Source organism: Amblyomma mixtum, chromosome 3, assembly GCF_055824585.1.
Source record: "Amblyomma mixtum isolate Tamu chromosome 3, ASM5582458v1, whole genome shotgun sequence".
Lineage (NCBI taxonomy): Eukaryota > Metazoa > Arthropoda > Arachnida > Ixodida > Ixodidae > Amblyomma > Amblyomma mixtum.
The window spans coordinates 162,777,780-162,803,857 of NC_143014.1; the positions used below are offsets into that span (position 1 = coordinate 162,777,780).

General features: G+C 46.9%; 1 protein-coding gene across 1 annotated transcript; it reads right to left on the minus strand.

The window, feature by feature from the left end:
* Positions 1-672: 672 nt before the first annotated feature.
* Positions 673-1,743, minus strand: LOC149352563 (uncharacterized). The gene is made up of 2 exons (XM_089577200.1): positions 1,717-1,743; positions 673-996 (listed from the first exon to the last, which is right to left on the minus strand). Exons 1-2 carry the CDS (start codon positions 1,726-1,728, stop codon positions 673-675), a joined length of 336 nt encoding a protein of 111 aa, XP_089433326.1. The 5' UTR covers positions 1,729-1,743.
* Positions 1,744-26,078: the final 24,335 nt, after the last annotated feature.

Here is a 26,078-nt window from a genome sequence, read left to right on the forward strand (position 1 = left end):
CCTAGAAGCACGTTGTTAGTCCCGCGCCCAAGCAACCTAGCCAAGAAATAAATATTGCGCTCTCTTCTAGACCCGAGATGGGCAAATGTAATCTAGAAATCGCTAAGTGCATGAAATCTATACTTCTGGGCTTACAAAACGTTCTGCCCTGCTGAATATTAGGAAAATAAGGATAAATGACAGGTTATATACAATTAAAAATTAATGCATTGAGGGGCACATCGAAGCGCAAATTATAAATAACAGCATCGACAGCAGGGAGCACGGGCAGCTTGTTGGCCTGAAAACATTATAAGCCCATGCCGCCAGCATCCGTCGAAATGAAGAGACACAGCCGCGCAGTCATGCTTCTTATATTTCAATAACAGCTCATCCTGTGAGCAGGAAGAGCTGTGAAAATGAGCACGTTGGAGAGTCAAGTTCTAGTCTCAAGAATGGGTGACACACGCAGCCTCCCCTCCACAACCTTCTAAGCCTCGTGCACTTTACATTGTTTTCCTTAACTACTGCTTTGCATCTACACGCGCAGGCCAACGGGGCAGGAAAACCTGCCCTGCGGCCAGGTTGTAGCCCACCGCAAGTAAGCCAAGCGAATTTAATTAATGTGGTCTCTGCAGCTGCGGCGAAGTAGCCTCCGGTGTGTCACTTACCGCGAGAAAAGACTTGGTGATGCTAACGATGGTAGTGCTTGCCAACCAGGGGCAATCCAGAGGAAATCTTCTTAACGTATTGTTCCGTGCTCACAAAATACGTGGGACCCTTGACAGCTTCGAGACCGTGGAAGCCGTGGCCGTATCCACCTGGTCCCTTCACGAAGAAGAGGCCGCTTGAACCGAAGCCATGGCCTCCGTGGCCGCCCCCATGGCCACCTCCATAGCCACCTCCGAAGCCGCCTCCGAAGCCTCCTCCGAAGCCGCCTCCATGTCCACCACCGAAGTGGTGGAAACCACCGGCCAGGACGGTGGCGACTAGGCAGGAGAGCGCCACAGCGAGTACCTGGGTCGTGGCAAGCGCCTCCTGTACTCCATGTCTCGCCCGCGGCAAACAAGCTCGTATAGATTGCATTCGCTTTTAAAGACACTTCACAAAGGAATCAGTCTATTTGAAATGACGGTACGCGCGAGAAAATATTTAGTGATGAGGTTTCGGGTTGCTTAACCATGTCAGCGTTAAATGTACCAACACAGCCAGAGCCCTTCAAAGGAGGTAGTTGATGATTCATTACGTCTGGGAGGAGATTTCTAAACACTGACAAAAGTAGCTTCAGCACCGTCTGTATGTCTCGAGATATAACGGCACAGCTGGAAGAGGGAAGAGCAGATCGGGTGACCAATGCAACCGGTTTGAGGCAAGACATTACCCACTCCCGCTCGACTAAGATGCCCACAAAACTTTCACCCGAAGTAACTGGTGTCGGGGGAGCATTTCCAGTGGAGCACAATAGGAGAATCGTCTTTGGGCTTGCAGGTGGCAACCGTCCACGAGGTAGAGATCACAACTAGCAAGGAAGAAGCACTTAAATGGTCAGGCAGGAAGTGTAAGAGCTTCTTCCGTTAGCTAGCCATCATCTTCTGCCATAACGGTGGCATTAAAAAAAAAAATCGGACTAAACTCAATAGTCGGAATAAGAATCAACCCGCGAGTGGAAGCCAAGGAAGAAGAGAGAAAGAAGAAAAAAAAACGACTGCGTAATTGTTCAAGGTCACGGGGACGTACCAGGACCTTCATGGCTCGTCCCTGAGAAACGACGGAGAATCTCCAGCAGCCAGCTGGGGCCGATCGCTCTTTTATAGACGTCTCCCTTCCTCCTCCTCGTTTGCAAAGAGAGACTCGGCGCGGATTGACTGGGGGGCTTGTTTTGTTTTTGGCCGGCTCTTTGATTCGCGGGCATTTTTTCCCCGTTGCACCGGCCTTCCTGGCCTGGATCGCCGCCGCCGCTCCGTCTGCAGAGCAGAAGAAAGGGAAGGCCGCGTTGCCTTGACCGGCGCCGTGCGTTGGCCGTGAACAGCACGTGCAGCGGAGCGGGAGAGCGGACACTGAAAGAGAAAGTGCGAAAGACGAGCGGGGCCTTCATTAAACGGAATGAACGGGGAAGAGGGCGCGGGAGACGGCCGCCCAGAGCCCTATTTTTAAGCAGGCGCGCCTGTCTCCGGTTATCGAGACCAGACTCGGAGGAGGGGAAAGCAAAAGCGAAGAACCGCCGGGCATTGCCCTACATCCCGACGGCCGTTTCAGGCCTGCGTGCGATGGGCGTTGCTTGCGCTATTGAGGCGCACTGATTCGTTTTGCCGCGCGGCCAGTTTGGCTTCCCGGGAAAGCCACGCGAGCCGCAGACACATTGGCCCGCGCGGCGCCGTCGTTTCCTTGGGAGAGACCGCGCTGTGTATATTTTTGGAGCCCGAGGAAAAGCGTGCGCGATTGTTGTTCAGTGCACTGCGCATGCTAATGCAGGCATCGCCGGTGGGCCCTGCGTGGCCCGACTGCGGCTTCCCTGGCCGCGAGCTCAGGAACTTGCCCCGGACAGTGCGCGGATGCACTGCGGACGCGCGACGGGAAGTCCTCCATTGTTTGGTTCCCCCCCGGACAGACGGCACGGGTGGCGGCCCACGGGAATGAAGATCCCAGGAAGAGCGCGATTAAAGCGCGGCGCAGCGTCGTCCCTGCAGGCTCTCTCAGCCGTGACCGCGGCACGACTGCAGGCTCAAATGGGTGTCTAATGACGTGGACGATGTTACGCGCCCTCACGGACCCATTTCCTGCGGACAGACGTGTTCTACTGCGTGCACTCGCCAATCGGCCAGTAATTCATGCGAACGGCGGGCTTATAGTAGCCTGCCGACTTATGCGTAAACAAGGGCTGTCTACGGAAGTTCGATGTTTGGGGAAGTTCGTAGTAAAGCGAACATCTCCGTTTCGCCAGGCCGCCGACCCCATTATAGAAGGCATTTTATTTAATTTACGTAGTAATAAATTGATTTTCACCTCCTCCTCCTCGAAAAGGAGGAAGAGTTTGCGCGCGACAACAAAACCTAGGGCTAAACAAAGCTTTGCCTGAAGGACGGGCAAAACTATCGTTTAGAGACTAAGACGATATCTTATGTCAAAGGGAGGCGGGGGGGTGCAAAAGTTTGATTTCAGGGGGTCCTGCCCCTATCCCCACACAACGCATGCTCATTGTGCGGAGAGGTTGGACGTGCTTCGTATGAGAGCCACTCTGTATGGAGGGACACTATGTGGAGGGCCACTTCGGGGAGGACCCATCCACGTAACTTGTCCCGAAGTTCTGATTTCAAACCTCAAAAAGCGAAGTGCCGATTTGTTTTATTGGTTGGTTTTGAAGTAAATGTGCAGTGCAGTCAATAGTAAACGCCTCAGCGTTTTTATTTTTCTGTGGATAAATGAGGGATTCTATCACCGAATTATACTTGGAGATTGCAGCTCTAGGTTGAAGGAAACCAGAGAAAATATTCTGTAAGAGTTCTTTTAGAGATTCATCCTTTCACTGTTCCACCAGTTGATGTAGGAGTCACTATGGTCGTGACGTCAGAGCTCACAGCTAGTAGGAAGTGTGTCGTCGCCTTTAATCACAGGAGATGTCGACCAATGAAAAAAGAAGTCAATGAATAGATCGGGGGCCAAAATCTTTACAAAATATGGCCACAGATGCGCACAAGACCGCACATCGGCACTTAGGCGTAGCGTGCATGGTTGTTGTCGTACTAGCTGTAGGACTCCGTGTTCGCAAAAAGCGAGATAGAGAGCAAATGTTGACCCTGAGTTCAAGAGCAACAGCAAGCTGAGACACCAAGAGTCTCTCTAACAATACATAGTTAGAGGGAATAGTCACAATTCTGTAAACGACATCTTGTGCGGGCAAGAAGGAAAACTTGTCCCTCGCGAATCACTTTACCGGGAATGATGGACAGTTGAAAGTTTCCTCCGGATTATTTTGAATGAAGGCATACAGTATTCGTTCCAAAAACTGGCACACCTAGCGACACAAGAATGTTTGAGCAACTCAGAAAAAACAGCACGCAGGCATACGCAAACAGAGGAAAACATTACAGAAATGATTGTGGCACGAAAAAAGGAGGATACATGGGTGTGCAAAGAATAATGGAGGCGCCGAACTAGAGGTAAGTAACACATGGAAGACAGTGCAGAAATTACGCTGAAAAGCACCGAACCCCACTAGTAAAACTTGTTGCTGGGCTAGTTGGTGCATTTTTTTTTCTGTAACAAGTTAGCGCAACGTATTACGAGCACGAGAGAGAAAGGGTGCTTACCAAAGCCCCCAGGTGGCGAGGACCACCGTCTACTTTCGCTCTGGCAAAATGTACAAAGTTGAGGAATTCTGTAAATCTTTCTCTCTCTCTCTCTCTCTCTCGCAATTGCCATCAACACATTCGGAAGCTGTACGTGTTTTCTGGGGAGATAAAATTCTGTGCTGCAATCCTTTCTTGGCAGCGCGCGCGCCACTGCCACAGGAACCTCTGAAAGCTTCAGTTTAGAATTTGGGTCCCTTTCCCTCTCTCTGATTTGATGCGATTTTTTTTTCGTGTTATCGAAGCATACTCTCTCAAATTGTAACCATATTTGGAACCACTGAGACCATGTTGCCGAAAACAACGTGCTTGGCTATTTTACAGCGTTTCCTAATCTCTGTTTGCGTCAATTTGAGTGTAGCTGCAGGTAATTTATACTAGGACGTCGCCATATTAGAGAAGTAGCGCCATGTAGCTTTTTATCCTATCACTGCTCCATACAGCAGGCCGAAATGCGTGGCCAGTTACATGTTAGGCTCAACAAAAGCAAACATCCTCAGAGCTGTGTGACTTTCGATCGTTTCTTCCGATGGAGGTAGTTGGGCTTAATGATATCAACAAGAATGATATAACATGGGTTTCGTCCGCGCCATCGACAGTTATATGGTTATCTGTCACTGGCATTTAGTGCTTGTTCCACTTCAAATTTGTTTCTGGCAGTCAACGTGTGATCAGTGCAAATTAAACACGCAGCTGGAGGGAAAGTTATTGGATAAAAGCTTATTGTTTGCAGTGTTCATAAAGTAGTGTTCTGGCTATAATCAGACAGCTCTGTACCTGGTACACGCCGACCAGGTACAAATCAAGAATGTGGAGCGCTTGCTAAAAACATGTACTCTGTATTGCTGCTAATACTTTATTTATATTTCAGCTGAACTGGCACTCAGCGGTTTTTAAAGATTGATTAGGCTTTTGCTACCTTTAAGTTTTATTCGCTGACAAATATGTTCGAGTGAAGACCGAATTAAACTCCTGTGGCGAATGGTTCACTGCTGCGTGTTGCTACCTGCGTTTTTTTTTGTTGCCTACCTCCCTTGGTACCATTTACAATTTGAAATAGCCATGTATACTACAGAATCACACTGTGCGACGTTGGAAAGGATATAGAGACTGTTGCAACACTGAAACGTGCACTACGCGAAAGCTGCTTGTTAGGGGGGTTGCCAATGCTGCAGATGACGGAGGTTTATTATCAATTCTGATCAAATCAGGAAAGTGCATCATCCAAACTTGGTATTGAAAAAGCGAGACTCATTTGCCATCTCCGCGTCAAATTCCAGCGTGAATAAGTAAGTGATTTGAAGCATTTTACGGGGCGTGTTTCGCGTTGCAACAGTACACATTCTGAACAGTACGGTCAGAGACCTTCCCTGCGTGTTTGTAAATACAGCACGCTCTATTTTATATATATATATATATATATATATATATATATATATATATATATATATATATATCCCAAGCGTACACCCCTAAAGGAAGCCGAGCGCCAGGCCGGGGGACGCTTGTACCCTTTTGTACCGGTGGGTGCCCGGCGGTGGGTTTCGAACCACCCACCTCCCGCAACCGAGACCGGCGCTCAAACAACTAGGTCACGACTGCGGCCACACTGCTATATATATATATATATATATATATATATATATATATATATATATATATATATATATATATATATATATATATATATATATATATACACGCATGACTGCGCGGTCTCACCTGGATAAAGAAACCACGCTGCGTCCATACATTCAAGTTGAAGAAATTCGGAACAAAGCTCGCGACAGACAGCACAGTGCAGCTTTCTTTCATCTCTCCATCTTTCCACGAAATCTGAGTTGGTGGGACACAAGCACACCTTTGCCGAAAGCTCATCCAGGGACTAATACGCATGCATATAATCATAGCTATTTAAAATGTACTAAAAGTTTACTAAAACAATTAAACGATTTTTTTTTAAGTTCAGCGTATCGTATGCAGAGGCAGCTGCTACTCCACCCCGCTCGTTTCACCCCTCTTCCGACGAAACGGTCTGTAATGTGGAATTTTTTTCGATGATCTAAAAACACCTTCGGCGCCATCTTCAAACAAAATTGTGTATACAGCAGCGATGTGTTTAGTTCTCGATTACCAATTTTCATTTCTTTTGCTCTTTTTCTTCTCTAAATCTCCTAAGGTTTGAGAAAGTGTAGAAGCCATGGCCATGAAACAAAATTTGTGCATCTGAAGCGTAGGTACCTAGTTCACAATAGTCATGGTAAAATTATGTGTTGACTTCAGTTACACACCTTGGGTCAATAAAAAAAAAAGAGGAGAGTAAAATCACCGGCAGTTCGGAGAAATGAAAATCAGGATGTTTTATGCGGTACGCATGCTTCCGTTTCTGGCACACGTGCTTTGCTTGTAAATCAATGCTTTCTCTGGAACAATCATCATTCATCTCTAGATTCGATTCGCATCACAGAGATGCGAATTGTGCGCTTATCAGCGAAACGTGATCTCGTCAACCTTGCGTGATTAAAAGCTTCCTGAGGCCGATCGGTTCAAAGACTGCTCCAGCCAGATAAAATTGAGCTTCCGAAACTCCCGGAACAACGAAACTTTCCCCGCCCCTGTGCGTCATGATGATACTTTCCGAATTCCTTTTCATGGCAGCTGCAAGGAAAGCGGTCGAGGCTCTTCCTCTACCAGACGACGCTCTCTAATCGCGTTCCAAATACATCGCCAGCGAAGATGCTGCGGCTGGCGCCGTATATATAGCCTGCCCCGAATTCAGACAGGTGTTCGCAGCGGCGTTTGAAGCGGAGCGGGGCTATTACGCCTTGAGAATGCAGAGAGTGCTCCGCTCGCCCTTGTGTAAGAAAACTAATGGCGCTCGTGAAGTTTATTCAAGGGCCCTGCTTATTCTTATTCTCAGTACAGCCGTGAAGACGCAACTGTTCCTGCCTGTAAGCATGCAGAAACGGTCGCGTGCCGAAGACTAACTCTCTGTCCTTTCACAGAAAACATATTTGTCACTGATCGTTGGTCAGAACACCCGCAGTCAGCCTCAGGCCCGCTATGACGGAGCTTTATTTGGGGTTATTGCGAATGACATCTATGATTTGGCTGCCCCGGCTGTTCATGAATGAACTGCACAAAATTAGTTTAAAACACTGCAATAGCTGCGCGGATGCCATCTATGCCACGTGTTATGTTGTATACGGCTGCACGGATGTGAAATGCATGCGTAATGGCTTTCTAAAGGGTTTAAGTAATATGCATTATATTATTCGCCATTTAGTCGCACGGCTGACTGACGTTATTTGTTATTATTATCCCCATGATTACTGTATGCTTTATTCAAGGGTTTAAGAAATCAACAACCTCTATGTACGCCTTTCCAGAAAGCGCGAACGTCGACCATCTAGTCGATAAGCGTAGTATCACGGAGCACAACGACGATATGTGAGAAAATAAGCGCGTGCGCGCGATGAACTGTTCGGTGCAAGTGTCCTCTGCTAGGTTGTTCCAGGAAACGGACTCAGCCCCGTTTCTTTTGAGCATGTTATCGTCTTCTTCATTCTTTTTTTATGAACGCTGCCATCAGGTTAGAAATAAAAGACCACGTGGTAGGAACGACATCTGATCGCATTATTTGGCTTGACACTACAAACTTTGCTGCAGAAAGGAAGGCGGTACCGCGTTGTCTTTTCTAACCTCTGCGCAGCGGCTTGCAGAAAACAGAGCAGAAGGCGATAACGGACTCACAATGAAGTGGGGTTGGGTCCGTTATCCGAAACAGCCTAGCAGAAGAAGGCACCGGACTGTTTATTGCGCGCCAGCGCGTATTCTCGCACATTTCGCCGCGGTACTTCGTGATGTGGCGCTTATCGACTCGACGGTCGACTTTGGCGCGTTAATGTTACAAAGCTGGAAGGGTGTAACTTCTACATAGTCCACAGCTCCCCTTCTTACAACAAACGCGCTGCATAGATAGCCCTGCACAAGCTAGGTTGATTCGTATACGTTGCCGATGTAGTTCACAACTTTTTTATGGAGTTGCGCACGCTCATATGCTCGTCGAAGCTACGGTATGAGTCTGTTGTCTTGAACGGCATGTATGAAGCGAACAGCGATTAAAGGTTGGGAAATTTGTTGCACATATTTCGACATCGTTTCCCTCGCATGACCCCTAAAGTTTTCCTTCCAGCCTGCCTCGCTTACTTAAGTTTGCCTTCGCTTAAATACTGCAGTATTCGAGCTGAGGCCTCAATTGGTACAAAACTTCTCCACGTCGAGATTATGTTCCCCCCACTTCTTCACTTTCGTGTCCCATGAACTGAAATTATAACGAAGTATAGACGGTTTGCCATTCCTCATTTTGACCACACACACTCGCCTTTGCACATGACGCAGGCCTTGTAGATATTTCTTCCATCTTGATATTTTTCTAAACCCGCAACTCTTTGTTTCTTCTGGCCTTTGCAGCTTATCATTGTAAGTAGAGAGATACATAATACATACAACTTCAATGCACAATGACATTGCTTTCACATTGTACTCATGCGGTTTTCTTAGTTTTTTTTGTTCTCCCGTCTCTTCTCTACAGCACTTACGGCCACTTTAGCTCATCTGTACGCCTTTCTCCTCTTTTCACTAAAATGTTCATCTGCAAACTTGCCTGTCGATACGCCTATATGTATTTGCTTTTTCTGCTTGTGTATGCATAACTTTTCACTGTGAGTAGGTGTTGTGTTATTAATGTTTTGTGTAAGATTTCGGAGCGACGCGCTGTCATGAAATCTGCTTTCTGGGGGCTGTTCCTGGCTGTACCTTTTCCTATTTTGTTGTTGAAACCGTGCTTTTAAATCATCGGGCATCTTTTAATGTAAAACACACATTTATTGTTTACTTTCTCCCTGTGTACTGCAAAAGGCTGATTTGTTCCACGTTAGTCTTCTACGACCTCCGTGTAAAGTGCCGTTAGTAGTAATAGCAGTATTAGTTTATTGAAAAAAAAAAGCAATACAAAACACAAGGTAAAGATGTTGATGGCCGCGGCAGTAGCTACCTTCTAAGCACCGATCTGCGTCCGGCGGAAATAAAAGGGACAGGGAGAGGATAGCGAGGAGACGTACAGAGAGGAGTGATAGGAGAAGGGACAGGTGCGAGATATGTACACTTTTTTACAAGGCACTGTCCGAAGTATTACTGCTTGCGAGCGAGCACTGGGCCTATGTACAAGAAACATAAAAATTGCATATATATATATATATATATATATATATATATATATATATATATATATATATATAGCGGCCAGGCACTGCACACTGCACAAGCGGCCAGGGTGGGGCGTCCGGCAGTATATTGTCCGAAGTAGACCACGCGGAGCGTTAATATGAGCGCGTACTATACCTGGAGATGGGCAAGCTGGGCGTCAAGCCCGTCTAATTAAATTACCATTGCGTAACCTGGACTCAACATTCATCTGAAAACGCGAGCCCATTCAATAGATTAGCTATATGGCTAGATTAGCATCACACATAAAATAAAAGAAACAATGGAAAAACAGAACAGCATTAAAATCAAGCTACTAAGACAGGCTGACATTTGAAATCTGCAATTATGAGTGTAGGTGATTTATTGACAATTTCTCAGTTCTTAAACCTTTCCGGATTTTTATATTGGCTTCTTCATCATATATTTCGTGTACTTTTTTCTTTACTTTTGATTATGCTCCGCGTACTCTCCCTGAGACTTCATGGTTGCTCCCGCGGGCACATTATATGAATACCGATTATTATTAGTATTTTTACTTACTTAGTACAGAATATATGCCAAACTATTAATCGCAAACTTAAAGGTGGGCCTTGTGTAATGATGGTGCATTTTCTTATATTCGCGCCACAAGAAGGCGGTTAAAGGTATACGCCGGGAAATCAACCCCAGGTTCGGCCTCATTACGCTGCCCGAAGCCCGCCATGTGGCCGCGCCTCTGTCCGACGCACGTAAGTGTAAGCGAACAATAGGTGTCACGAGCGAAAAAAACGTAAGGCCTCACAGATGACAGTCTCGCAATCTCCATAGCTTGTACTTTAAAAGGTTAAAAATGTAAGCTTTACACACACACACACGCACACACGCACACACGCACACACACACACACACACACGCACACACGCACACACGCACACACGCACACACACACGCACGCACGCACGAACACACACACACACACGCACACGCACACACACACACGCACGCACGCACGCACACACACACACACGCACGCACGCACGCACGCACACACACACACACACACACGCACGCACGCACGCACACACACACGCACACACGCACACACGCACGCACGCACACACACACACACACACCTGCTACGTTGCAGCAAATGCGACTCGCGCAAACGACTGTATGGGCCCTCCTAAGAAGGTTAGGGTAAGAAGGCCAGCTGTGAAAAATCGAATGAATAGGCGACATTGGGAAAAAGCAACGCAGGACGATGGGTAGCCCCGATGCTGAGAAACATCGACCCTCGCCTCCACGCGGACAGACGCTGACAGTCGCGAAGCTATAGGGTGGAAGCGTTGGAAAGAAGGATGGAGAACAAGAAAGGAGTGATGTAGTACGTGGACGCAACTACGTACGAGAACGACAGACAGAAGGCAGTTGCGACGGTGGTAAACTCGAGACACAAGGAGGTTGACAGCGCATCGATCAGAGACTGCTCTATAACGGAAGCGAAGAAGGCGCCGTGGCTCTTGCGGTAGCGGAAGGCTTTCGAATAGACGGTCGCTTATAATTCTAACCGACTCTGAAATGTTTGCGGAATTTTAGGGACGTCATGGTGCGCAAGGCCGCCATACGCGACTTGTGATGAGAGAAATTACTGGGCGAGAAATCAGGCCTATACAGCACAGATTTAAATGGGTGCCGGGACATGCGGGGATAGTGGAGGACCAAGAGGAAGATCGGGTAGCTCGAGGATACAAAACATACGGTACCGAGCGCCCGGTAAATACGACCGCGAGGAACCTACGCCGGTGTCTTGCGAGTACTCGGCGATCCGCGAACATTATAGGGGGGCGAGGCGGAGATACGCACCGCCGCATAAGGAACTAAGCAAAGAGGCTGGTATATGGAGAACACTCCAGACTTGGACGTACCCGAATCTGTATATTAGGAACATCATTAATCACACGGTATATCTGGCTTTATGTCCGTGGTGTGAGGAAAGATCCACGATGTATCATATAACATGGGCATGCCAAATAATTGACGTGGTACAAGTAATACACAACCCTCGTGTGGAACAATGGGATGTAATGCTGGCCAGCGACCGCTGTGAAGAGCAACGAGGTCCGGTACAGGGGGCTCTACGGGCGGCGTAAGCCAGTGGAGCCCTAGAATAGGGGCACCAACCAGCGCTGAAGGCTCCACGAGAAGAAAGAACAACCGCAAAGAAGAATACTTTCTTAGAGCAATAAAGTTGCAACGCTCGCTTCGATTCCACTCGGTTAATTATCGAAAATTTGTCAATTATTTTTAATTATTCACTTTATGCATCACGTCGCGATCGCAGTCTTGAAAACCGGAGATTAATCCAATTTGCAGAACCTGCAAATGCGCAATAGGGCTTGAGGTATTCTTCAATAAACTTCCTACTTTTTCGCACCTCTTTCCGATACTGGGCGCTTATTTACATGTACTTCATTTTACAAGTTGTTTGCAGCCCTGCAACGGCTGCAGTGATGTGTGCCAATCAGAACGGCGTGCGCTGCAAAACGTGTTCCTCCGCGCCTCTCACCACCGCGTCTGGTGGCTCCATCCCTGGGAAGGAAAGAGCACCATTGTCCACCTTCTGCGCACCGGAGACTCGGCTGACTCGGCGGACGCCATGTTTACAAATGGCACTGCTGAATTCTCTCTGCACTGCTGAGTTTGTACTGAATTTCTCTGCTAATTTAATAAGTGAATGAAACGCTAGCTATATTTTCACAACACCATACTGAAATAGCTTTTCAGTTACTGCAATAATTGTGTGAAAAATAGATAACGTTGCTCAAACGTTTCAGGGAGTATTTAATGTCTTCCTTGGCTCTGACTGGACGAGCGAGATCTACATTTAAAAGAGCTGCAAACGACTTGTAATTTGAACTGTAGAATGCGCCGGAACTTGGTCCACGCTGAGAAAAAGCGGGTAATCGATTGGAGAATATCTCAAGACCTATCGCACTCTGAAAAGTTCTGTAAATTAGATTCGTCTAAAATCAATGCAGTCTTCAAGACTGCGATTGCAACATGCAGCACAAAATAAGAAATTAAAAGCTAATTAACACAAGTAGGCTAATTAGTTGCATTACAGTAGCCACTATATTGTTATACTTTTTCTGCCCAGCGCGAGAGCGCTGCTACATAAAAAAAAAACTATGGGTGTTTCAACTTAAGCAGACAAATCTTTAAATAAAAACGGCGTTCTACAACGATCCAACTAGAATACGGCTTGAAGAAGTCGTCCTGACCAGGTCACAGGATTTTTTATTGTACCTGGTTTGCTACTTAACAAAATAAATGAGCTAACTTTTTATCTTTAACTAGCTACAAATCTAACGAAAAAGTTTCAGAGCGCGTTGGAAATGCAAATTCAGTTGCTTTCTTCAACGTAACCTTAGCCGGGTTCCTTATTTTTAGCTCAAAATAAAACTCATGGAGTGTAAAAATTGTCACACTACAATGTGTTCCCTCGTCACGATGTTAGCACCCTCAAACGAGCCATGATTGATGGAAATCGGCTAAACAAATCCAGGGTGAATAAAAAAAGGCCACCGGTCTCGGGGATGGCTCCACGATGAGAGCGGCATTGCACTGCGTTACGATCGTGATGCCGCAGCAGGAACCGCTACCGCCGTTCCCGTTTTATTTTATAGCACAGATGATTTCGTACAGCCCAACCTCCTTGCAGTTAGCGCCATCTGTGATCACTCCTCCGAATCAGTCTGCAGCGAAAGCCGCCGGAGAGGGGGACGATGAGGAACGAAAAGCCGCAGTAGCTCAACGTTTATAGATACTTTTTTGGCTGTCTCGCTCACTGTTGAAACCTGAACCAAGCCTTGAGGAGGGAGGCAAAGGGTGTGAAAGGAAAAAAAAGAGCAATAAAACACCTCATACTGTGTACGTAGGGTGTTTGCGGTTGAGTGCACGCTACTATTACCGATTTCAGACAGTGCACATGTCGTTGTTGCAATGTCCGTGAGAGGCGGAGATACTGTTTGGTTACGCTGATTCAGTAGCGACTTTCGTTCGGTTGGCAGAACACGTTGTTTCCGCCGGGAGTACGCAGTTATTTCCATAATGCAATGTGGACGCGTGCAGTAAAGACATCACACTGACGAGCAGCGTCAGTGAGGCATGCGCCGAATAGAATAAAAAGGGAAATTAAATAAACCTCTTCAGGTTTCTTATAGATGAAGACCGCAGTAGGCAGTAGGCTTCTCCATGAATGAATGAATGAATGAATGAATGAATTAATTAATTATTCAATCAATCTGGTTTTATTTCACATCAGAGATGTTGGGGATGAAGACAAAAATTGGTATGGGCTTAACGTAGGATCCACGCCCCCTATAGCAGCTGCACCAGGTACAGGCCCGAAATTGGGCTATGCTACAGCCTGAATTATGGCAATGGATATGTTGACTGCTTATAAACCACACTACTCCACTGCGAAAATTCATAACGAAATTATAGAAAGGAACAGGCACAATCAGTGGTGCATATTCTAAAAAAAACACCGCAACTTCAATCACTGCGCAGAAAAGAAACAACATCGGCTGGATGGAGGACATCATAATTAAACATACCAATTCAGTGTTGTCAATAACACAGTACAAACATGAGAGAAATCTCAATTAGAACCATAAAGCTGCTGATGAAACTAATGATTGATTGAAGGACAGACTTTGTTTGCCACAGCTGCCTTACGCTAGGTGTACAGCTGCCTTACGCTAGCATTCAGTTCACCCTAGAGGAGGAGGTGGATGGCCATATCGCTTTCCTCGACGTCCTCGTGGAACGCTCACCGCACTCTCTACAAACCACCGTCTATCGTAAGCCCACTCACACCGGAAGGTACCTAAACTTTCAGTCATCTCATCCCATCGGGCACAAGCGCTCAGTCGCTGCGTCTCTGTTCAACCGCGCATTTAGGATATGCTCAAGTCCTAAGCGCAGAGCAGCAGAAGTTAAACAGGTCAGGCAATACCTGATACGGAACGGCTACCCAACCCAAATACTGCGATCCCAGGAACGACGCGCCTCTGCTCCGACTATCCGAACTGACGCATGCGCAAAGAAGCGGGTACCGATTCCGTATGCCCATGGTGTGAGTGAGACCCTTGCTCGGATATTTCAGATTATGACACTCATGTGGCCCACGTTCCGTCGTGCAAACTTCGGCAACGACTCTTGCGAGTCAAGGATCCTCTTGACCTCGATATCTTTCCAGGTGTGGTCTACAAGATCCCCTGCCGTGATTGTGACGCCTCCTATATCGGAGAAACAGGAAAATTCGAGACAAGGCTCAAGCAGCACCAAAATGACGTCGCCAAAGGAAAATCTAACTCAAACGCTTTAGCGGAACATCATCAAGAAACTGGCCATACCATCGACTGGAACGCAGCACGTGTAATTGCAAAGGAAAATCATTACCAAAACGCCTTCTCATAGAATCATTGTGCATTCAGTCCACGCCAAACACGATTAACCGGACCCGTGGCAATCTCCCAGAGATATACCTGCGCACCCTTCAAAAAACCGCCCATATATAGCTCTCCTGCCCGTTCTTCGCTTCTTTGTGATCAAGGCACCCGTACGGGCGCCGAAACGTCAATTCTTTTTATTTTTCTTTGAACTTTGGCGAGTGTATGTTTTCTTCGACAACTAACTATGAATTTTCCTCGCCAGACGGGATTCCGTCGAACCCTAGACTTCACAAAAGAAAATGTCTTTAAGCGGTATACTCAGTCTTTGAGCTGATAAGGGAAGTGAAACTTGGCTTTCACTGTGCTCTATTATGATTAGGCAAACGAGGCGTTGGCGCAACTCACTCCCCTGGCGGCAGCACAGTAATCTGGAGTAGTCGCGAGACAAATCCAATATCTTTTTGATAGCCCAGAGTCGTTGCACTTCTTGGGCATGAATTCCTGGATGTAATTAAACTTCGTGCTGCAAAGCCCATGTTGATGTAATATGTGGCATGCCGTTTCGTCTCAGTGAAAACGCTGCGACACCTTCGCTACAAGCACCGTCGAAACATGACGTGTCATCCCATCGGCGTCCATCCACCTCATGCAAACGCTGTACTGAGCAACGATCCTCCTCGCATATTTTGTGAAAAAGGTGAAGGGGAGAGGTATGAAGAGGGGCGAGGTGCCATTTCGGCTAATTATGAAGGCGGGAAACAAAAGTGACATGGAATAGGGCACAGGATTCTTGTATAACACAGATCTAGAACCGCCCAGCGAGAGAGGGAATGTAGGAGTGAAAGAGGGTCGAAGAAATTAAGGGCCAGCCATAAGAAAGCCACAACTTCAGCAGAACCGTTCATGTTTGTCAAGCACTAAAACAAGTATTGCAGTTGCACTGAGACTAAAACTTACGAACATAGACCGTGGACATGAAGTCTTTCGGAACAACTCTAATTTTTAGTAGGTTTCATACTTCAATTCCCGGACTGCACTTCTCTTTTTGTTGCTGACATGAAAATAGCTAGCGAAGCATGAGTGTTCATTTCGTGAAAATCGCGAATAAAACTTAATTTGCTTTTCTATGACTCCTTAGATAATTGAAATAGTTTGTTTGCTTCGCTTGGATCTAACAAAACTGAAATAAGAGCTCACCTGACCATGATGAACACAAAGCGTGGCCTCGGCGCCCCCACTCTGAGACGAAGGGGCCCAGATTGGCCGAGATCGAACAATTGACCACTCTCTCGTGGCCATGTATCGGTTGAAATCTATTATGAAGTCGGTTCGCGAGGTCTTCCACGAGCGGACTGGCCTAGGGAGAACTGCCGTTAGCAGAAAAATAGCGTTCTCTTTATATCGTTGCTCTGAATTAGAACAGCAGTGAGTTGCAGCGTATAGAAATCGTATGCTTCCGTCTTAACGTGCCGCGAACCGGAGCTCTAGAAGGCTTGGCTCTATTTATGGCAGTATTCCTGCGTTTGTCAGTCCGACCCGAAACTGCGTGCTCTAACCTGCGAATGTGAATGTACTACTATTGCGGTAAATTAACACTCATGCATGAAACCGCTTACGTGAGCGACCGACTGGACGGAAGTAAAATACCCAGAAGTGTTACACAAGGACATTTTTTCAACGGGAAGTTGTTTACGAATGCATATTTTTTGCATATCGTAGGGTTGCATCATGTACCAATATACCCGCAGATCCCTCCTCGGTACGCTTGTAGGTTTCATCTGTTTGTTATCAAAACGAGCACCCCAGTGGTTTTCAATGACAGACTTAACTACTCGGTGCGAGCGCAGTACAAGCTTCAAAAGCAAGATTTCGCTGCGCAGAGGAAGGTTAGACAACCTCCATCAATATGTTCATAACAGTTACTGACAATATTAATGTGAAAGCTTTAAGATCCCGCTCAGCAGAGAACCCGGCGTTGCCGGCGCCGTTTCTGCGAGAAAATACGGTTTGGCCGTAAAGGTAGCGACGTCACGCTTGAGCGACAGATTTAGAAAGTGATTCAAATATCGCATAAATTGTGAATGCAAGGCCGCAACATGACTTCAACGTCGTTATGACATGTAAGAATTTAAAGCAAACTAATTGTACTGAAAGAAATATTGGGGTGAGATGGTAATGGAATATGTTCCCCTTGCATCCCGAGTCAGACAAGCTACCCAACAAGGCACGTTCGGTCCGACTTGGTTGAAAAGAGGCCTTGTGTGTCTTGTCCGACAGTGTCCGTATCTGCGAAGTGATTTGCACTGAGGACCCGTGCCCACTGAAGGGAGCCATACTAACGCTGTCGCGTCATACCCCTAAGGCGGAGCTTAAGTGTCTCCCGAATTGTATACAGTTGCCTCGCAATTAAAAGTGATGTCTAAGAAAGCTAGACTGGAATGTAGCAGCAGCTCGTTAGTGCTATTTTTACTTAGTCAAGACACCCCTAAAGGCCCTCACTGGTAGTCTAATGGAGGGGGGGGGGGGGTGCGGATGCGGGGACGAGGTCTGCTGATTAATAATTAATAATCCATCGAATGCACTAAGCATTAGTAAACGACATACACACTCACCGTAGCGATGTCCTAGTGATTTGAGCATCTGCCTTTAATGCCAGAGGTTCAGGGTTCGATCCCCATAGTGCCGCCGGATACCCACCAGTTTCCAGTGGCCGCAAACTTTCCCGGCCTGGAGCTGGGCTTCTCTGGGGTGAAATTGCCTTTGACCCCCGCCTTGTGCAGACAAAGCACACTTTGCCATGGCGCTATTTGGCCAAGCTCTCCTTGCGCCAATAAAATTCGTCATCAGTACGCAATACATAGAAGCCCCCCCCCCCCCCCCCCCCCTCCAAAAAAAGGCAGTGATTTAGCTCTGGTTAATTCTGGCTGTGTTGCGAAAGCAACTGCTGCCTGGCTACGCTTAGGATTCGCTTGTGGTTAGGCGTTTAGGAGTTTTGGTTAAGCTTTATTGTTTATTCACAAAGAAGACACATCGTTAAGCATTGGTTACTAAGCGCAACTAGCGAAGCGAGCGCCGGCGACGGCGGCGCCATCTGGCGAAGCGCGGCGGTGGCAGCTGCTGCGGTTGCTAGGCGACGGCTCAAGGTCATTCGTGGAGTCGCCGTCACAGCGAAAGTGCGGCCACGCTGAAGAAGCGAAACGCTGGGCGTAGTATTGCTTTCGCAACAAAAAAGATAATGCGTTTTAAAGGACACAGAGGACAGATAGAAATTGGCCTCTATCAATATGGTACCGCGTTATAATTACTTAGAGACCACTCTCCCAGAAAACGGAGCTTTCATAAGGAACTTTCATTAGCTAGAAGAGGCCAAGAAACGAAAAACAGGTGTCGCCATCACCGGGAGATTTCTAAAGTAAAATGCACGCGTCGGCACCAATTTGTTAAGCGCGGATTCCAGAGGCTACGCTACACCGCCATTCGATTCAAAACGGTGGCAACCCGTCCTTTTCGGTAAGGACCACGTAAGGACGCTACGAATTTGAATCGACTGGCGGGAAGATGTTTAAATCGATTTTCTCGGCAATAAATATGTCTTTTGCTTCTGGACAAACGCCAGCATAGCCAGAAATAGCCAAATCATTATATTTTACTAAGAATAATAATAGCCGGGAGTTGTGCCGTGTGTCACTTTAAGAACGAAAGGAGCCGAGCTGGATTCAGAAAACGTGGCAGAGTGTGAACCGACGCCAGTACACGTTTTCGTCGAAGAAAACGAGCTCTTCAAATTTTTTGAATGTATAATTTTGTGCCAATGTCTGGGCACATACTGTTCCACTCAATGATAGTGTGGGGAATGAAGCAGTTGTCATAAACAGATGGGTGGCAGGTGACGCGTTCAACTTTGAAAGGATGAATGAATGACATGGAAGGATAGCATGGGATGACTAGGAAAAATAATCTCGTAGGGATGGATGGCGATAAATTTTATGAAGAAGTGTTAAACGAGCATGTGCACGACAACGTACTCTTTTCCAATCCGGCACATTCTTTTAGGGTTGTGACGCTAGTGAAACGCGAGTAGTCTGAGAAGGTAAATTGAACATCACAGGTCTGCAGGGATTCGAGCTTATTGATAAGGTTAACTTGGTCAGAGCCCCAAATGGATGCGGCGTATTCGATTTTAGGCCGGAATAGGGTGGTGGGCAAGTTTATTCACGTACAGGGGCTTGTGTTTAAGGTTGCGCTTGTGTAGACAGCGTGGACCGTGAGTATTCTTCAGTCCCTATTACTAGTTTCTTGCGCAAAAAAGACGACACAGACAAGACGACAGTACGAGCACGAGACGATGTGTCGTCTTTTTTGCGGAAAAAACTTATGGCGAACGAAGAATCTGACCAGCTAGCCCGACAACAACTCTTCCTAGGGTGGTACTGATATGATGGTGCCGTACTAGGTCAAAAGTATTTCAGTGCTAACGCAACGTTAGCTGGTGACGTGCTGCAAAGCCTACACTCCATCCCAATAAATAACTTTCAGCACTACCAAAGGCAGAGACTTCCTCAGCCAATCAAGAGAGCACGTTGTGTTCATCCGCGCCTACTCGTCTGAGTGTCTTCTGCTCGCGGCGTACACAGATATGGTTAGGAAGAAGCAAAAATCGACACTGTTTACGTACCATAAGAGCATGCACGCCAACGTATGCAAAACGCAAGCTTTTTACGGGGCGCTACGCTATTTGTCACGTTCGCACTTTTAGTCAAGCGTACGCAAACGGCTACGCAACGATAAGTTTGATCTAGTCGCACCACCTGGTTGTTAGAAGGGGAAGCATTTTTGTCAACAAACGACGCTTCTCCTTGGGGCTAGAAGCGGCAGAATCGTGAATTTAAATAAAAAAAGAAAGCAAATTTATCGCTCATGCGTTTAGTTTTAGGTGAGAAGAGACGAAGCGAACGCCCTGAGCCTCATTTATGGCCCCTGAACGTATTGAAAACGCCAGTAACAATGACGAATTCAGTTCAAGACGAGGGGTCCTGCTTCGAAGGGCGCCGCCATTTTGTTGTTAGTGGCTATTTATTAAAAAATACAAATAGAAGGAAAAGATGTTGCTAGCCGCGGCATCTGCCATCGAAGCCTGAAGCAACTGAGCTGCGGCTAGCGGTGATAAAAGGACAGGGAGAGGACAGGGAGGAGGAAAGAAAGGGGGGAGAGATAGTACGAAAGGATAGGGGTAGGGCTGTCCCGCTATTTCGGAAAATATGTTTTAGAGCACGCACGAGTCGCGCACAATAAACTCGGGAAATAGCTTACGTAGTACCGCGAGCGTACGTTAAGGTTAGATATGAAATAGCGTTTGGCGCATGCGCACTGTGGAGCACGCTGCCCCATATGCTCGTATGCTTATTTTATATTGGTACTACATTCTGCAGTGTCAGAACGTGGCCTGTGCGCTCATCGCAGTTTTGGTAGTGCTGCGAGAAACTATGGGATGGAGTATATACGACGCCCATTTCGCACCCCTTTGCTATTTTGTTCAACACTACGCGAGTCGCCGAGCCATTTAGCGGAGCTGAGGCAAGGCCATACTGCGCATGCGCGAGGAGCAGTGACGTCACACGGCGCACTCAGAGGTGCGCGGGTGACTCAGAGGTGCGGCCGCCGCGCTCGCCAGTTGCGCACGCGCAGTAGCGGTGCACAGCTAGCGTGCCGGGGCCGCTGCCGCGCGCTCTCCATCGCCCCTCTCTCTCTCCTCGTTGCTTTCGCAATCCTCCAGGTTTAACCGGAGTAAAACCACTGCCAATTTTTTATTCCGTTGCGCACTTTATTTTTGCTTCGTCGCTTTTAAAAATGACAGCCATGTAGCTGGCGATGACTATCCTTTTCTTACGCCAAGCGACGAAGCAAAAAGTGCATGCCAGAATAAAATAGCAGATAAGATTCGAATTAAGTGCCGTAGACACTGATGGCAATACGTAACCGGCACTCGTTGGGTTCGCACCCCTGCGCACTTCATGCATCTGTTTCGTTTTGGGCTAAATAAAGCACGAGCTTTCCTCCTTCGTTAAAAATACTGATATGACATCGTCTTGTTCGTGGCTATGAAACTGCCATTGGCCCTAACCACCACACTGTGCTAATTACAAGTTAATTAGTAAAATTTAGTAAGCGAGCTAGATAATTGGCATTTTAAAAAAAAAAATTACTGGCGTCCGCCAAAACTGACAGTTCGTTACTGATAATATTTTTTTTCTTTCGACCATCTGATTTTTAGGAATATTTTAGTGTTCATCAAACACCCGGTATATGTGGAAAGGCAATTTGTGCGTCAGGTATTGAAGGAGCGAGTTATTTCGACGGTTACTTAGCGACGCACGCACAACACATATATCTGTAAAAGAATGAGTTCATGTTCTTAAAAATCTCTGTAAAGTTTTTTAGGAATGATAGAAGTGTTACAACGGAGCTTTGCTGGGCACCAATTTTTGCGGAACAAGTACGCGAAATAGGGTTTATAGATTAGTGGTCATTAACTGAACGCGATTTCGGAAGAAGCACTCAGTACTTTTAACTATACGCGGTCCAATATTATGCTAAATTCATGGTTATTTTGAGTAAACGAAGACAGGTGGCACGAGCAGTGTTTACGAAAACCATGCTGGAAGGGGTTAAAACGACTAAAATTAAACGAAAAATAAAATATTAGAATATGTTTTGTGTTATAAAAATTTTAAATGGAATGCGCATCAACGTGACCGACTTGTAATTAAGAGAAAAACGAAAATCACTGAATTCGAAAAGCGAGACCGCTTTCCTGGTCTTCCAATCCTGGTACCATGGACAGCGTTGCGGGATTGTGCAAAAAAGGCAGGAATAAAATTTTGTGCAAAAAATTCATAAAGAAGATTGATGAGTGACCTTGTGGGTTTTTTAGCACATTTTACTGGATGTTATGCACACTGCAACTGCAGGAAAACTTGATACTGTGGGACAATTTAATGTTTCTAATTAAATTTCTCACCGCATCCGACCATATTGCGACAGGGTTCTTGGGGAGGAATTTGCCCTTGCGTAGTGAAGGCATGACAGCAGCTGTGAAGTTTGCAACAAATGCACGATTAGACTTAAGGCAACTTTCTTCACTGGTCGTCATTTGACCTTCGTCATTATTTGTTGATGAGCTCTCTGACGGTTTAATAATATGCCTCATAACTGTTGGCAACCGTGCGCGAGCCCATGGCATTTGGTACTTACAGAACGTTGTCACGATAAACACTGGAGTTATCGGTTATTGTGTAGGAGAAGCTATCAAATCAAATAATGCTTTATTAGGTACAGGCGGCCAAATCTTCAGCTGCTGTGCGGGGCGGCCGCATTTTCTGCTCTCCTGCGCTTTGCGACGAAGCAAACTTGCGGAAAGCTCAATAGTAAGCACGGGCTTAGTGAGCCTGTGCTTAGATTTGATATTTTCGCAAGGTTGCTCCGCTGCCACTGTGGCTCAGTGGTTATGGTGCTCGGCTGCTGACCCGAAAGATGCGGGTTCGATCCCGGCCGCGGCGGCCGAATTTCGATGGAGGCGAAATTCTGGAGGCCCGTGTACTGCGCGATGTCAGTGCACGTTAAAGAACCCCAGGTGGTCGAAATTTCCGGAGCCCTTCACTACGGCGTCCCTCATAGCCTGAGTTTCTTTGGGACGTTAAACCCCAATAAACCAAACCAAACCAAACCAAACCAAACCAAACCAAACCAAACCAAACCAAACCAAACCAAACCAAACCAAACCAAACCAAACCAAACCAAACCAAACCAAACCAAACCAAACCAAACCAAACCAAACCAAACCAAACCAAACCAAACCAAACCAAGGTTGCTCCGTCAGAAGAGTCAGGAGCCCGGAAAACGCTGCCGTCACGCACGCCAGCTAAAGATTTGGCTACAAGGGGGATGACTACACAGACATCAGTACGCATACGAGGTCACAAAGACAGAAAAAAAAAAAAAAAAACTATGAGGATGCTTAGGTCATCTCAAGAGTGGAATGCGATAGCGTTAGATTTCACATCTGTCGCAGCTTCTGTTGCAACTTCTGTGTATGTTTGCGTCAGGTTCTGTGCAGTTCCCGGTCTATTTGCCCTATCAGGAGGCCCTATTTGCAGTCTCGACTTTTGGGCCTCCTGATGTATATACACCCTAAACCATGTACTGTAAATATGAAATAAACTTGATTTGATATCAACTGCCATGTTCGGACTGCTAGCTGAAGTAGCAGGTATTCGCTTTGCTGTGACGGTGCGGACATTTGCATACATCATTCCGAACGACAGCTATACCGACATTTTCGACGGATGAGGCACAAACGCAGTTGGAGTCAGTGATGGCTAATTCGGCTGCGAGAGCCAGATCAACCAGAACCGGCCACAACGAAGTAAGCGTCACTTATGCTATGGGAACTGCTCGTGAAGTATGCACGTACACCGGATACGGTCCCGTTATGTCTCTGCAATAGTGGAGCGAAAGACTCGTTACAGGCGTGCCCAGAGGAAAATCGCACTGACACTTGCGCTCTTTTGGCAGGCAGACCACGCAGCTCCTTTTAGATTGTTACATGCCGATACACATATGACGTGCTAGAAAAACACACAGATAGTCTGTTCATGCACAACAGCTGCGCTCTCTTATCCGCCACCAAACGTATCTGCATTCTCACGGCGCGTGTACTGATTTGCCGCTCTGTGAGCCCCCGCGGACGAGACAGGGCGCCTTGCGAAAGCGCCTGGGAGGTGCGAATTTCAGGCACGTCTCGCATCTTGTATGCGGCTGTGTCGGCAAAAGTCGCGAAGATTAAAGCCGCCACTTCCCCCGGTGCCGTTCCTCCGGGCGGTGTCCAGCGGGAGCGCGATCTGTATGCGCCGCTGTGCCGCGGAGCATATCGCGGAGGGCCGCCGATTTCCGACGGCTCGCGGAACGGCCGCGCCGCCGCCCGTGCGCGAACTTCCCCGAGAAAAGACTCGGCGGCATCTCGAGCACGTTCCTTTGTCTATAAACTCGGCCCGGCACACGTGAAAGAAAGCGGCGGGCGGGCGTGCACGGCAGGAAAATGGAGACGCTCAGGCGTGAATGAAGCGGCTGTTTCGGCGGGGGAAGTTTTCGAGCGCTCGGATATTCTCGAGCCGGGGATTGGAACAAGTCTCAGCTCGCGAGAACTATAACAAGAGACTGTATTTGAAATTGTGCGGGAAGCGCAAGGAATGAGTAGCCTATAGAGAGTGAATAAAGAGCAACGAACCAATAGGACACGCACATTTTCTTAAATATCACATGAGTCGACGATGCTTTGTGCACTTTGAGTGTACGTGGTTGTAAGCCTAGCCTGCGGGCATACGTGACCTAATTTTTCACCTTCGTCCGCATAGTGATGCTTTGTCTTTTGGCATGCTAATGAGTCAACTTTACACTAAAATCTGCCTTCGCTTCATCAAGATTTGATGTTTAGTTACGAGCGTCTGAAGCGTGCTCCGGAAGCCAGTTTGTGACCAGCGGTTTAGGCGACACAAAACTCTACGCTGATCAGTTCCTTCCCACGCGTCCCATCGAGCAAGATTTTTGTCGGAGCTAATGGAACGTGATCGTGAAGTTACCTCACTGCGGCTAGGTGCATTTGCAATGTATCTTTATGTGTTTCGCCGTTTAAATGTGCGCCTTGCACAACGCTGGCCTGGATGCGCCCGAAGGTTCGATCCGTATCTCATCCAATGACCCAGATGGTGGGCGCGGCTGCGACGTGCACGAAGCGACGCATTGTCCACTCGATGTGTGTCACGTGGAAAATTAAGGCAATGCACACTGTATGCCGCTTTGGCTCGCAGTGGGATCTGGGCAAATCACTCTCATATTCTGTATTGCTCTGAGTCTCTAGCTTTGAGTACAAGAGGGCAATATAACGCGGAAAATAATTCACAGAAACCTTATGTTGTCAACACAAATAGGAGAAAATAAAAGCAGCCGTATAAGCGAGATATCAAAAGAAAAGATTTTGGTTTATGGTTTATGAGAGTTTGACGTCCAAAAGCGACTTAGGCTATGAGGGACGCCGTAGTGAAAGGTTCCGGAAATTTCTACCAACTGGGGTTCTTTAACGTGCACTGACATCGCACAGCACACGCGGGCCTCTAGAATTTCGCCTTCATAGAAGTTCAACCGCCGCTGCCGGGAAGAATAATAGCATAAAGACTGTAAACAGGGCCGGTAAAATATATCAACACATTTCGTTCGATTCTATTCGGTTCTCATCATATCTGTCGTGCTGACTGACTGATCCTCGAGATAACAGGGGCGTGGCGGCTCCGCACCCAATGACGAACGGCTAAACGGAGTGGAGTGGGAATTAATCGTTATGTTATAACAACCCAGTACATTTTTTTGTCGTACTGAGTTACAATTCGTGACTCCTACTTTGATTTTTCGTCTCTTTTATTTCAAGGCGAGAGAAGAGGTTTGCTTCTCGAATTCATTGTTATGCTGCTTCATACTCGAGCCAACAGTTCGTATTTAAAAAGAGTAGCTTGAAAGTCATAAATGTCATGTTATCCTTGAACTGTAAACATTTTTGTAGGCTGCATTGTGTTGTAGGGAGTTAAATGCCTTGAGGTGCCAAATTTTTTTTGTGTTTCTTTTCTTTGGAATGGTGCGCAATACATTATAATACATGAATAATGACGCGCATTCGCCTATGTCAGATGAATAATTTATAATTGAATTATTTTGTGTTTCCTTTCGTTTTCAGTTTCAACAGCCGAACGGTGGCTGTGCCGTAAAAGACGAATTCAGGTCCCACGAGGCACACAAAAACTGCGATATAATCTCTGCTTGTTCTTTTTTTTTTCATTCCAGCTGTTGGGCAGGCTTGCGCAAGAGTTCAGGGTGAATGGAAACGAAGGAAACAACGACCATACTGCAGTTTTGCTAAGCCTCGCGTGACCTCAACCCGTGTTTTGCGTCACAGCCACCGTTCGGCTGTTGAAACCGAAACTACATAATTACGCATTATTTA